General features: G+C 44.1%; 1 protein-coding gene across 1 annotated transcript in view; it reads right to left on the bottom strand.

Annotated features, from left to right (window-relative positions):
• Nucleotides 1-1,755: 1,755 nt before the first annotated feature.
• Nucleotides 1,756-14,931, bottom strand: part of CFAP52 (cilia and flagella associated protein 52) — a 49,077-nt gene continuing 35,901 nt past the window's right edge. Inside the window, exons 9-14 of the mRNA XM_048487313.1 lie at nt 12,238-12,386; nt 11,590-11,735; nt 5,525-5,676; nt 4,143-4,245; nt 3,846-3,957; nt 1,756-2,261 (exon numbers count right to left, since the gene is read on the bottom strand). Coding sequence (XP_048343270.1) covers nt 2,086-2,261; nt 3,846-3,957; nt 4,143-4,245; nt 5,525-5,676; nt 11,590-11,735; nt 12,238-12,386 — 838 coding nt within the window. The 3' untranslated portion in view covers nt 1,756-2,085. The remainder of the gene's footprint in view (nt 2,262-3,845; nt 3,958-4,142; nt 4,246-5,524; nt 5,677-11,589; nt 11,736-12,237; nt 12,387-14,931) is intronic.

The following is a 14,931-nucleotide window of genomic DNA, read 5'->3' as shown; positions in this document are numbered from 1 at the left end:
GGAATTCAGATTAGCCTGTGCATTCCAACACATGCCAGCTGGATGACCTTGGGCTAGTCACGGTTATTCTGAGCTCTCTCAGCCCCACCTACCTCACAGGGTGTTTGTTGTGAGGGGGGAAGGGAAAGGAGTTTGTAAGCCCCTTTGAGTCTCCGTACCGGAGAGAAAGGGAGGATATAAATCCAACTCTTCTTCTTCATCATACCCCAACATTCACTAGATGGAGTTTACTTATGTCAAGCAGGAGCCTGGCATTAGGGAGGCAGAGGCAAAGCTACAAGGGGACTGGGGTGGATGCATCGCACCAGGTGCTTGCAGCTGGGGCTTAAAAAATTCAGGTTTGTGTTTTTCGTATTTTTAGTGTTTTTTTTTCAGTTTTTGCCTGCAGGGGGTGCAAGTTTTAGGCTAGCAGCACCAGAATTTTGTGGATTTTTCGGGATACTCTCCTGATGATACCACCCAGGTTTGGTGAGGTTTGGTTCAGGGGATCCAAAGTTATGGACTCCCAAAGAAGGTGCCCCATCCCCCATTGTTTCCAATGGGCGCTAATAGAAGATGGGGGGCTTCACCTTTGAGGGTACATAAGTTTGGACCCCTGACCCAAACCTCACCAAACCTGGGTGGTATCATCAGGAGAGTCTTCTAAAGATTCCCTGAATTTTTGGTGCTGCTAGCCTAAATACTGTGCCCTCTGCAAGCCAAAAACTGAAAAAAACACTAAAAAGTACAAAAAACAAACGAACATTGGGGGGCACCTCAGATTTTGCACTGGGCTCCATTTTCCCTAGCTATGCCTATGCAGGGAGGCCTGTATGCAATTGGGAGAGGGAAGCAAGGAGTCTGGATGGAAAGTTGCTTTCTCTTCTGCATAACTGAAGCAAGTAGGGGTGGCCAGGCCAGATGTCTGCTTATCTCATCCTCTGGCCCTGAAGTTCTGTCTCTCTATTTCACAGCTTTGCTTTGTAGTCGCGGGAATATGTGAGAGGAGGGATGAGCACTGGGGTGATATCCTGGGGTTTGTTAAAAGACAATTCTGAACTGGCTTTTCATCTGCTGGCTACTGATGCTTTCCACATAAAGCTTTTTGAACCATTGGTTTCGAAGTCTTGCTTGGTCTCAGATCCAGGGCTTGACAACTTACAGGGTGGTTTGCCATTGCCCTCCCCAGCTATCTACACTTTATTCCCAGCAAGCAGGGTATTCATTTTATCAACCTTGGAAGGATGGAAGTCTGAGTTAACCTTGAACCGGATACCTGAAGCTACATTATTTTGATGACATTTTTGTTGTTGCCCATTGTGTGTGTTGTGTGTTTGTGTGTTGTGTGTTGTTGTTATTGTTATTATTATTGTGTGTGTATTGTTGTTATTTATTGACTTCCATTAAGATTGAACTCACAAGGTGAACAAACTTTTGAGCTAATATGTATATATATAGCATGGGAGGGAACTGAAACTTACCACTCTGCACCATGGGGCTCAATTTCTCTACTTCATAATAACTAGCACACGAAACAGGGTTTAGAAAGAACATTAGGACTTGTGTTCTGCGGAGGTTTTGGAAAGGAAGCTGGATAAGTCACTTGTCAGACACAGCTGGGGGGTTACCATTCCTGCATCGTTGCTGACTGCATCATAGTACAGGCTAACTGGTGAGAGCCCTTCCAAAATGCAGAATTACTAATTGTATTCCAACCCTTTTGTCTTTTTAGCTTGAAAATTAAAAGACTAGATATGCACAACACAGGATTCGTGGTGAGGGAGCATGACATGACAAAGAACCTTTACTGAAATTTCAAACAGAATAAATCACAAACATAAACACATATTTGCAAGACTAGGGTTCACAGTGCCAAGGGACTGGACATCAACTGAAACCAGTATGAACCGCAACCACTTGGAACTATGCAGAATAGGATCAGGGAAGGTCTGGCTATTTCAGAATCTCTCTTTTTACAAAACAAACCAGTATCTCCCCTAGGAATACCAAGGGTTGCTAAGTTTTACAAACAATGTCAACTTGAAAAGAAAATTTCAAACCAGGATTTTTAAAAAAGTTCAGCAGCGATTGCTGTGTTCTGAGGTATCAGTCGGCATGGGGGTACTTCCAGCGAAGGATGGCACCATCGGCACTGACACTCACAATGTATTTGTGGTTAGGGCAGATTTTCAGGCGGGTGATGCTGCCACTGTGGCCGACTCCAACGTAAGTCACTTCACCCTCATTATAATCCCATACTTTCACCAGGTGGTCGTCGCCTCCTGCGGCAGAAATGAGGGAAAACGGTTAGGTGCGGTGAAAGACTGCCAGTTTTCTGTTCAAGGAACAAACGAAGAGGAGTTTTGAGAACTGAAATGGAAATGGTGGTTATCTTTGTTGAAAGAGAAGGACTTTATGCTGTTACGCTGTTTCCTGCCTCATTCTACAGAGAGGTTTTACTAGAGATAGCCAGTGGCTAGATAGGGACCGAGGAATTGACACCTTTACTCTATCATGCTGGCGCTATCCCTTTGATGTTAGACTGATACTCCCAGGAACTTCCTTCCTTCTGGCTCCTTCCTCGACCCCTCTCCATCTTATTCCTACCATGCCTAAGGAGAGGATGTGCCTCCTGCGCATCCAACCCCATCCAGATAGATTAGAATAGCATAGTGAACCTATCTACCTACCTTTCTCTCCAGAATGGAGTTCACTAATAAATACTCTTTTTATTAGATTAGAAACTACAACTGACTCCGACTTTCTTTTGTGTAAGCCTGCCGCATATTGGGATCCATCACACGCATGCACACGAGGTAAGGTTTCTGCTGTGTTCTAGCCACCCGTGCCGCTCTGCTAACTACAAATAGGGATAATCTCCAACTACCAGGAGCACTTATCTCAACAATCTTAAATGAACGTGGATGGGAACAGGTTTGGGAGGCATGACCGAAGGACAGGCAGGTGTGTTGTGGGGAGTGGTCACCCAAACTGCTAAATGGTTTCAACTGGGACCTCCAAAAGCAGCCACTTAGTCATATTTCAAATTCTGTATTTTCAAACACTATGCTTATTCTTTCCCTTTCCCATACTGCTATTCTTTTGCATTCCTGTAAGCCAGGGGTAGGGAACCTGCGGCTCTCCAGATGTTCAGGAACTAGGCCATGCTGACAGAGGCTGATGGGAATTGTAGTTCCTGAACATCTGGAGAGCCGCAGGTTCCCTACCCCTGCTGTAAGCAAAATCACATTCTCTCCTCCATTCTGTGTTCAGAGGAGGTCTGACTGGAAGAATCCTGTGCAAGAAGATGTGTTATCACTTTCCTGACTTGATTTTTATTCATTTGTGAACTATAAGCTTGAAGGGGAGAGGCAGAAAATCTGGTTGCATCAGTGTGCTAGGAGTGAGGTTGCTTAACGATATCCTATTGGGCTGCTTTTGCATGCAAAATCCCTTCTTTCAGCTGCCTTTTTCCACCTGCAAAAATATGCATGGAGATCTATATTCCCTCTTCCATATTGTTTGAAAAGCAGTGAGGGAGCAATTTTGACTTCAAAAATGGCCCTCAGAGAAATGGCTAAGTGCCCCTCTCACTTGCCATTTCTGTGATCATATTCCCAGCTCGCATTTCACACATGCAGACACAATGGAATAATAAAAATGTAAATTTTTAAAAAGTTGAGAGATAGAGCTTGGGTCTCCCAGGACTGCATAGTTTCAGCATTAGTCTCAAATTTAAGATTCATAACAGTAAATCTTGCCAGCTTACAAGAGTGAAAGAGGAACGGAGCACACATGCAGAGAGAAAGCAGAATATCTCTGACATATGGGAATCCCAGGACTACTTGTTTATTCATTCAACTCACCAGTAACAAAGAAAGTTCCATCAGCTGTGATATCCATTCCATTAATGGACCCAGACAGGGAGCCTTCTAAGTCTCTGATTGAGGAGCCATCAAACACTTCCCAGTAACCAATCTAGAAGCCAGAGGAAATTTTTAGATACAGAAAAGGTGTCTGAGGATCCTCCTCGTCCCCCCCACCCAAGCAATGATGACCTTGTTTCACAAGCTTTTGCTCTGTATTGGTTGGATCTGAGGCAGTGGTCAGCCTGGTCAGACCAATCTCGAAGTGCTTCTCTTTGCTTCCATATAGATACTCACCTTCCTGTCTGTGCCACTTGTGATAAGCTGGTGCTCGTCTGGATGATAACAAACACACTTGAATAAGGTGTTAGCCAGGATCATCTGACGTCTCATGAAACGACTAGAGAAAAAAAAATCCAAGCTTCAGAAGTCAGGTAGGCTGCATCCACACAGTGAGGATTCCCCCGTCTTAAATTCATCACCACTGTGGGTGTGTAGACACGTGTACTAGCAATGGAGCTGCCACACAGGAGTCTTTTTGCATACGTTTCCTCTGCCAGTCACCATTTACCTTGCATTGTTCCCTGCCACAATGCTGGAGGGTGTTTTTTTTTAAAAAGAAGATATGTATAGCTTTATGATATAGCTTTGTAGAGTAATTCTAACACATAATTCACTAAGGGATCAAAAGTCGCAACGATGAAGCTCCCACCAGTCTGCTCACCCATTGGTGCCCAACATTCCATCCACTCCATTTCCTGCTTCCCCTCCCCCCCCCCCGACCCAGGAGCAAGCTGCACTCCACTAGCCCTGCCAACAGCCTCCCAGTCCCCCCCCCCCAAAAAAACCCAAGGTGGCTCAGCAGAGCAGCAGCGCCTTAGTGCTCGCTGTTCTGCCGGACCCGCCAACACCCTCCCTGTTCCACCCCACAAGCCCAACCCAGCTGGCAGGGCAGCTGTGCCTTGGTGCCTGCTACTTCGCTGGGTCTGCCGACACCTGCCTGGTTCCCCCCTCCCACTACCCCCAAGCTGCTGACCCCCCCCCCCGGACCTGCCAGCAGCCCTCCTCATTCTCTCTCCCACCCAAAAACCTAGCTGGGCTGGCAGGTTAGCAGCAGCAAGCCACTCTCTCACTTGGCCCAGCAAAAGCCCTTCCCATTCCCCCACACACCCTCCCCCAGTCCCAGGTACCCACGCCAATAGCAAACCTACCCATCTGAAGTGGTAACTGGTGAACTGGGCAGAGAACTTGGCTAGTGCTTTTCCTCCATCCCACCCCCCATCTAGAGCCCATTTTATTGTCTCTTAAAATGGGCTCTATAATGCTATAGCAACTGTCACACTTTTAAAGTTTTTTGGTGGTGCCATGAGGAAACCAGCAGCCTTAAAGGCTTGATGGAAGTAAAATGGTGCCAATATGAGTAGGACCTTTGGAAATGCACACCTTCCCGTCCAGATGATATGGTAACGAGTTGACAGCACTTTCCCCCACAAGATTGTAGGTTTGGGAAATATTATATGGAGGGCAGGGAAAAGATTGGAGCATGATGTTCTGAGGCTGCTCCAAAAAAAAAATCATTCCCATTTGGATGCTAAAGCAGAGAAAAACCCCTGTGTGAAACAGGCTGTACAGAGGAAGGATAGAGAGCAGTGCTGCAGCTTGTTTGAAAGAGACCATACACAAGATCCCAGATAATGCATGTTCCATCGATGCTGGCAGTGATACATTCCCGGTTATTCTTCTTGATCTTGATGCACGAAATAGAAGAGATGTGCTCTTTCATGACCTCTTCTAGTTTGCGTGTGCTCTTGCTGATCTCCCACACTCTCACCTGCAATCCAAGAGCAGAAGGAACAGAAACATTTCACTTGCCAAAATAGCAATGGTTGTGCCACCTATCGTTTTCCCAGTGCAAAATATTAATGGGCACAAACCTGGCATTAAAAATCACAATATTCAGATACCAATTGGAGAGCATGTGAGTCTCCCCAGATCCTCTGTTTCTGAACTGAAAGTGACTATTCTTCAACAAAAAAAAAGCTTCAAAGACGGGCTGCAACATGAACCTGTTGAAGTGAGAGTCATCAAGAAGTTTCATACTACCCCATCTGATCAAAGACTTGGGATGACGCATTCTTTACAGGGACTATCTTACTACCAACTCTTCATTACAGATGCTTTGCTTATGGTCATCATATTTTTTTTGTGACTACAGATTTTTCTTTTTGCATAATTACATTATACTCCATATTTACTGAATGTCATGTCTCCTTGACCCTCTTGCTGGTTTTGTTCTTCATACTCCCCTATAAAATGACTGCAATATAAGGATCCACTCATTGCATCTAAACAAGTGCGCTCTGGTACCCAAAAGTGTACACCAGAACAGACTGTTGTTAATCTTTAAAGTGCCATCAGGCTCACCTTTATTTTTGTTACGACAACCAGTATCACTGCTATCCCCATATTAGCTAAGGTTTAGTAGTGTAGTTCGACAGAACACGGGTTCGACAGAACATCACTAGCTTGTTCCTGCTGAGTTTGCAAGCTATCCAAAAATCCAAGCACTTTTCAACTGTCAGTGAACTCTTTTGCTCAAGTTAGTTCCCTCTTGGACAGTTAGCTGAAACAGTTACAGAAAAGTTAGGTTAACTGCTCTTTAACAGAGGTTGAGAATGGCTAGATCAGATATGAGTCATTATGCACTTGCTGACTGGCTTATTTGCACTTGGGTTGATTATCTCATATTTAGTTAAGAGTCTATCACTTACCTATATAATAATCACATGATTGTGATGGAACAGATTTAGCAAAAGATAAGATTGATGTTTCTCTATAAATATGCACTAGCGGGGCAAACAGAGCAAACTGCTCTGTATGGATATCTCAGACAAAAGACAAGGTGAGATTTTTGATTGTGTAATTTGGGCTTGATACTAATACCTAAAAACAGTGAGACAAAAATCTAAAACCTGATTTGCTTTCTAAAACTATTACTCGCTATAATATAATTCAGCAATGCTGGGGACTTTGATCATTTTAGCAGCTACTTTCACAGTAATTGGAAAGTTAATTTTTATATGCCTATATTTCCTGCTGTCTCATAGCTGAAAAAAAGCAAACATTTCCCTTACTCATTTCAACGATCAGGTTTCAAGATTGATAATCATCCTTTAACACATAGGTGTCAAACTCCCAGCCCTCCAGTTGTTATAGACTACAGTTCCTATCATCCCCTGCCAGCATCATGCTGGCAGGGGATGATGGGAACTGTAGTCCATAACATCTGGAGGGCCGCGAGTTTGACACACAGGTAAATCCTGGAGAATTTGGCTGCCAAACAGTTTGCGTAGGCAAAGCCTTCTGAGATGGTTCAGTTCAGATTCTCTCATTGAATGTGTAAGTGGAATCTCTCATTATAGTAGCTAGTTGAAAGCCACTCAAAATATTGATAGCTGAGACTGAATTTGAGAGCATTCCACCATTGCAGATGATACAACATTGCAGATGATACAACAGTGATTGGTCTCATTCGAGACAACGATGAAACCGCATACAGACGGGAGGTTGAACAACTAGCCTCGTGGTGCCACTGGAACAATCTAGAACTGAACACACTTAAAACCGTAGAAATGGTGGTAGATTTCAGGAGAAACCCTCCCATCCTACCTCCTCTCACAATACTAGACAACACAGTATCAACAGTAGAGACCTTTAAATTTCTAGGCTCCATCATATCTCATGACCTAAAATGGTCACCTAATATCAAAAAATGTCATCAAAAGCAATAACAAAGAATGTTCTTTCTTAAGCGCCAACTCAGGAAGCCTCAAACTGCCCAAGGAGCTGCTGATACAGTTCTCACAGAGGAATCATTGAGTCTGTTATCTGCACCTCTATAACTGTGTGGTTTGGTTCTGCAACCCAACAAGATCGACACAGACTTCAGAGAATAATCAAGAACTGCAGAAAAACAATTGCTGCTAACCTGCTCTCTCCATTGAGGACCTGTATACTGCACGGGTCAAAAAAAGGGCTGTAATGAAAATATTTTTCTACTGACCCCTCGCATCCTGGACATAAACTGTTTCCAACTCTTTACCCTCTAAACGCCGCTAAACAGAGCACTGCACACCAAGACAACTGAAGACATAAGAATAACAGTTTTTTCCCGAATGCCATCATTCTAAGTTAAAACAACAATAATTCCTCGATAATGTCAAACTATTTATTATATATTTATTATATAATTACTGCACTACTTTTTTCATCATTCCTATTACCCATCTCCTCCCAATTATGACTGTATGACTATAGCCTGTGCTGACATTTCATTTTATTTTATGATTTTACATTTTATGTTTTTATTACTATTGATTGTTTCCTGATTGCTTACTAGACCTATATGACAATCATTAAGTGCTGTACCTTATGATTCTTGACAAATGTATTTTCTTTTATGTACACTGAGAGCATATGCACCGGAGACAAATTCCTTGTGTGTCCAATCACACTTGGCCAATAAAGATTCTATTCTATTCTATTCTATTTGAACCAGGGGCATACAATCCATATGCTCAGTGGGATGCTTCTCAAATTAATGTACACAACTTAATTTCCGATCTCTTGATTCTTCAGCATTTGGCGATGTGCAGCTGAATGCACGAACTGTCACCCATTGAACAGAATTGGGTTTCAGCAGATACCAAGTCATATGAAAAGTCTGCCTGCAGTTATTAATCTCTGGTGGTATTCACACAACAACACCGAACAGCACAGCAAGGATTTAAACAGCCTTATTTGGAATGACTGTTTCAGAGGGTAGCCATGTTGGTCTGCAGTAGATCTGAGTCCAGTAGCACCTCAGAGATTCTCAAGGTTGTAAGCTTTCAAGAATCAAAGCTCCCTCACGCCACAGGACTATCAAGATCAGTCCTGTCTATACTGGCTGGCAGCAGCTCTCCAGGCAGAGGTCTTTTAACTTTATTTCAAATTTATATCCTGCCCTACCCCAGTGAGCCTACTACATCACCAACTTCCTGATCCTTTTAACTAGAGATGCTGGGGGTTAAACCTGGTGCCTAATGCATGCCCAACAGCTGCTCTACCAATCAGACATGGCCACTGAAGGAGAAGAATGGATGAGTTTATACATGTGACATTCAGCCTTCAGCCATCCCTGGGGCAATTTTTTTCTTTCCCCCCCGAATGCTGCACATTTTATACTTGTGTTTCCTTGATGCTGAAGGCTATAAAAGCACCAATGCTCCTGCTTGTTAGCTTTCCCTGTCTGTATTTGAGCTGCATCTGCCAGACATAAGAGAGTGCATTTTGCTGGCATATGCTAGCTGACATATAGATAGAAAGGGCAAACAGTCTTTTTAGAGGGGAAAGGGGTACACTGCAATCAGTACCATGAAGAGGCTTAACCAGACAAGATGCAAAAGATCAGTACTGCTGATGGATGAGATCTCTTGATGTCTTCAGTCTTATTTTAAAATGAGGTGCATTTTCCCTGAGGACAACTCTCCGCTGTGCTGTTATTAGAAATTATGGGAAAAGACAGCTGTCTTTACTGTTAACAAAAGTGGGGGACAAGAGGACACGGTGTTTATATAAAAGAGGAACTAAGCTTTGTGATCCCATACTCTTGTTTCATTGAGCTCTATTTTTTCCACTCTTTTTTTCCTTCTGGTCCAAGGTTACTTCTACAAAGGACTCTTGTGCTATACAGCCTGTCAAATTTCAGTGGTTCTTTTGGAGACTTTTCCGTGACATCCCTGCACAGGCATTGTGAGGGGAGCTGGGGGGTCTGAGCCACGTGGGGGGCGCATTCAGCCACCCACCTCATTCCCCGCCAGGGGCAAGGTGAGGAGGGGGGGCTGCTGCTGCTAGGCCGAGGCTCACCCTGGCCAGGGGATGGAAGTGGCAAAGCACTCCTGAGCAACTGGCCCCTTTGCAAAGGCTGTTTTAGGATAAATGTAGAGGAGAGAGAGCCTCATGGGTGGCATGGACAGAGGGTGTGGCAAGGCCAGGATCACCTGCAGCAATGGCCCTGGCCCTGGCCTTCCTTCCCTCCTCTCTCTGGGAAGGTTTTCCCCACTCTGGGTCTTTTGGTCCCCAAGGCAGAGATTCCATCTGGGGAGGGGGTGGGGCAGGCTGCTACTTGTGCCTCTGGGAAAGCCGCTGCTTCCCACTTTGGGCCACTGCCTTGCCAGGGCATCCTGGACTTTTGCCCAAGGCAGCCATGACCAAGGCTGGGAGCTCCTCCTGTTCCTGAGAGCCTACCTCCTGGACCTGCTAGTGGCACCTGCAAAACTGCTCTAAGCCTTACTTGGCTTGGCTAAGCAGACGAGTCCCTCTGTTCTGCCCAAGGCCTCCAAGAGGTGCAAGTTGGTGAAGCAGCAGCAGCCTGATAAGAGGAGGCAGTGGCGTGCCAAACCCAGCTCGGCCACCCCTGCACCCATCATTAGCACCCACGGCCTGGCACTCAGCCTGCCTCCCCCAACCAGCTGCATGGCTCACAAACCCAAACCCAAACAGCCTCTGAACACTCTGCCTTTGCAGGGGCAGCCAGCCAGGAAAGGCCAGGGAGGGTATTTCTGCTAATGCTCACTCATGTGACTCTGCTGCTTGCTTGCTTCCTTCCTTTCTTTCCACAGTTTCTTTCCTTCCTTCCTTTTCACATTTATTTATTTATTTATTTATTTATTTATTTATTTATTTATTTATTTATTTATTTCCATATTGTCTGTCTGCTGTTCCCTCCCTCCCTCCCTCCCTCCCTCATTTTCTTTTTTTCCTTTCTTTCCACAATGTCTGTCTTTAACCCAACAAGGGGTGCTCAGCACCCTCTGGGCTCTGCTGCCCCTCTGTAGAGGCTGTGCTGGGGAGTGGAGTGCGGGGGTTGGGGTGGGGTGCAATTTCAATGCTGGCCCCAGGCACCATTTTCTGTAGCTACGCTCCTGCATCATTGTCTGGAGATTTCCCTTCCAGGTTTTCTCTGGCTTTGCTGGGACTTTTTCTCAACCTGCTTTGATATGATTTTTCCTAAAACAACACGTCCAGAGCAGATTTGGAGAAACCGTGGAAGGTATGGATTTCTGCACCTTTGCATCCACATCTGATGCTGTTTGCTCTCATGGCTGGCAGTGCTGCTGGGTTGTTGTTGTTTTTCAAATCTGTATTCAGGATGATGGGATATTAATAGAGCTATTCCAAGTCACAGAAATGGAGCCCATCCAAATCAAACAAAACAATGGTCCACAGACTGGAAATGGTCAATTTATATTCCCATTCCAAAAAATGGAGACATTTAACTTACTGCAGTAACTGTCAGATCATCGCATTAATATCTCATGCAAGTGAAGTGATGCTCAAAATCTTATAGACTGCTACCGTACATGGAATGAGTAATGCCTGATGTACAAGCTGGATTCAGAAAAGGAAGAGGCACCAGAAACCATACTGCAAATTGATATATGGAGCATATGAAAGAATTTCAGAGGAAAATCAGCTTGTGTTTCATAGATTACAGCAAAGCTTTTGACTATGTGAATCATGAAAAGCTATGGCTGATTTTAAAACAAATGGGTGTGCCACAGCATTTGATTGTTTTGATGTGCAACTTGTACTCTGAACAAGAAGTTACTAGTAGGGCAGAATATGGAGAAACAGAATGGCTTCCAGCTGGCAAAGGTGTTAGAAAAGGATGTATTATATCTCTTGATCAGCTTTACATTACCTGGCCTTCGCCTCCTCCACTGATGATTCTTTTGCAGTCACTTGTGGTAGCCACTGCTGTCACACCCATGCTGTGAGCATGTTCAATCACATACATCAGCCGTCCAGTCTCCGGGGTGAAAGCACGGATTTTCCCATCATTCCAAGCTAATGCCAATTAGAAACAGTTTGTTAAGTCAAAGTATCTTTCCAACCCATTCATGTTTTTGCCACTTTACGGTCAGCATAGTTAGTTGCCACGACCATATTACAGAATTTGCCAGTACCTAAAATGTGTAGTTTTGATCATGTACTAAAAAAAATGTCAAGAAGATGATAGATGAACCATACAGCACATCACTTCAGCATGCAGACACCAGTGGTTATGACAGCTGCAGAGTTTAAACCCACGTAGATTTCTCAGCTCAGCCTATATATCTGCCAGGACTTAAAACTGCAGAAAATGAAATCAATATTTCCTCTGAAAGTCCACCCAAGTCCTGTAACTTTACTTTCCCATAATGCAACAGTACATTTCTAAAGTGGCCAAAACCTTTACAAGCATTGGGCAGAATGTAGTGCAGGGGTCTGCAACCTGTGGCTCTCCAGATGTTCGTGGACTACAATTCCCATCAGCCCCTGCCAGAATGGCCAATTGGCAAGTACTTGCCTGAAACAATGCTCTTGCCATCTCTCATGAAGTCTATCGCATGGCAGGTCATATTAGGAATTGTTATTCGTAGCAGCTCCCTGTTTTCGGGTGTATACCACACTCGGATGTCACTCTTGGAGCAAGTGGCAAATAAATCAGACGTACCACTGTGGAAGGCAGAGAATCAGTCTTGGGACTGTCCAGACAATAAACAGATCTCCTCCTATGGTTTAGCTGTTAGGGCTAACTCATACCACACACACACACACACACACACACACACCCCCGGTCTGTTTCACATTCAGAATTTCCCATTAAGTCCTCCCTTTGCCAAGCTTGGCTTCAGCTCACAAGCAAATGTTAGAAACAAGTTCAAAGCAAAGCCCCACAGTGATCATTAAATAACCAATACCAGGAAATGGACATCCACTCTAAGTGCATCTCTGGGCCAAAACCAGCTTTGCAGACAACTCAGAAAAACAGATGAAAGTTCTAGTGTCGCAGATCTGGAGATTTGCCCAGGGAGAAAGGAAAGCAAATGTGTATCACGAAGTGCACCAGGAACCATTGCATATCCACTCAGGAAACACTATTAGAGGAACTAATATCAGCAATACCATCAGGGGCTCATTTACTTGCTCATCCTCCAAGGTGACGCATGCAATAATCTGTCAACAATGCCCTTTGGCTGTCTATGTAGGGCGAATCGGTTAGCCCCTAAGCAAAATAATAAATGGACATCAATCTGATATTGAAAATTACACCTCTCAGAAAGCAGTGGGAGAACATTTCAGTCTACCAGCTTATTCAGTTGCTGACCTGAAAGTCATCTTTTCCAGCAAAATAATTTTAAAACAGGGGAACCTCTGAAACAGAATTGATTGGGAAGCTTGATGTTGTTTCATTCCATAATTGTTATTTCATTCCACTATGGATTCCTATTATTTTACTACCCCAGTAAGCCAAGTAGCTATTAAATTAGCTTAGAATACATAGAAAGATGACATTATCACCAGTTACTCAAGAAGTGACTTTTCACTGTGCTCATTTTACACACAACAGGGCTTTGCCAAGAAATGCCACATACTATCTGTCTTGCACTTTGGGGCCTTTTGACCCCATTGTTTTACAATTTTCTCCTTTACCACATGCGAGTATTTCTTCAGCTGAGGTCTGAGTTCAAGATGTGAAGATGTGAGCCCCAGCCCATGGAAGCTTCTGACACAACACATTTGTTTGTCTTTAAGAGGCCACAAGACACCTTTTTTTGTGTTTAATGCATAGGTCTGTTACTCACTGTCCTGTCTGGCAGCATCCCCAGGTAGATGCCAAGACCATAAAGCTTGTATGTTACCAGATTCAGCTGATTTTGGAACAAATTGGAGTTCAAAAGGGCAGCTTGGCTCCTAAGGTAAACTCAAGTTTTTACTCAAGTTTTTACTGCTTTCTTTTGTATATATGTTTTGAAGCCTGCTTTATCTTTTAAAACTCTAAATAAAAAGAAGTAACTTTCTTAACAACTCTGCTGCGTGTATCATTCAACTCTGCTAAACAAACCTTCCATCAGGTTTTGCACCCAGGTTCTATCAGTGTGTGAATGCCTCCCCCTTCTCCTTCACACAAAACAGAAGAGAAGCTACTGCAACAGTTTTAAAGGAAACTTAAGACAGCAGCAATGAAGGAGGGACAGAGCGTTACTTTTTATTGCTGGGAGAGTGGCTAGTCACTCCTAAGTGACCTTTCACCCATCATTGTAAATAACTGGTAAAAAAGCTGGCCCTTTTCTGCTGAACATCACTGAACACAAGCAGCTTGGTTTACTCAAGAAAAAAAAGAACCATGAGAAAGTACGGGGGCAGAAAAGAAAGGAATGGTTACTAAGTTGTACTATGACTGTCAAATGGTCCCATTTCAGATTCGACTGCATCCAAAAGCATGAAAGCAGTTGCAGAAGACAGATTTGCCTCTGGACTCTTTGACAGTTCTGATGTTTGGGACTGGGTACCTAGATTGGTGAGCTCCAATACACAGAGAAAAGGCTTTAAAATGCAAAATGGGGTTGCAGTTACCTGTAACTGCTGCTCATGGAGTAGTCTTCTGTGCAAGCACACCCTGGGACTGTGCATGCTCAGAGCCAGTGACACAAAAAGTCTTGAGCTTCTCAACCAGAGGGCACTCTTGCTGTTGGGTGTCCCTTGCAATTGTCTCTCCTAACAGTCACACGCACAATGGCAGAATGCCCTCCCTTCTGTTCCACCTGAGCTGCCACCATATCCACAGTGAGAACTCAAGTTGGGCAGGAGGCAGGGACTGTGTGCTTGCACAGAAGACTTCCTCCGGCTGAGAAGTTTGAGATTTTTTCCATTGCCAGCTCTGCACATGCACAGTCCCAATTTGGGATTGCACAGAAGCCATGATAATGAACCATGGTTGTGGACAGGAAGCCTGGGATTTCCAAAAGTGCTGAAACACTAATTTCTTAGCCAACAGGGTGCTATGAGAATGACAACTGAAAATAATCCAATAACTGAGTAGTAAAGAATGGTGTCATTTTGTATTCAATACAGCCCAGGAGGAACAACCAAGAGGAAGAAAATAGACTCATCAAAGTGGTTTTCCTTTTGAGTCACTCGTCCAACTGGTTGTACACAACAGAATAACACCAGCACTTTGAAGTATTTCGGAATGTCAAGACAACGAAGAACACAGAAG

This window comes from Sphaerodactylus townsendi, linkage group LG03 (genome assembly GCF_021028975.2).
Source record: "Sphaerodactylus townsendi isolate TG3544 linkage group LG03, MPM_Stown_v2.3, whole genome shotgun sequence".
Classification (NCBI taxonomy): Eukaryota; Metazoa; Chordata; class Lepidosauria; order Squamata; family Sphaerodactylidae; genus Sphaerodactylus; species Sphaerodactylus townsendi.
The sequence above is the reverse complement of the archived record's forward strand: the minus strand, read 5'-3'. Positions and strand labels throughout refer to the sequence as shown.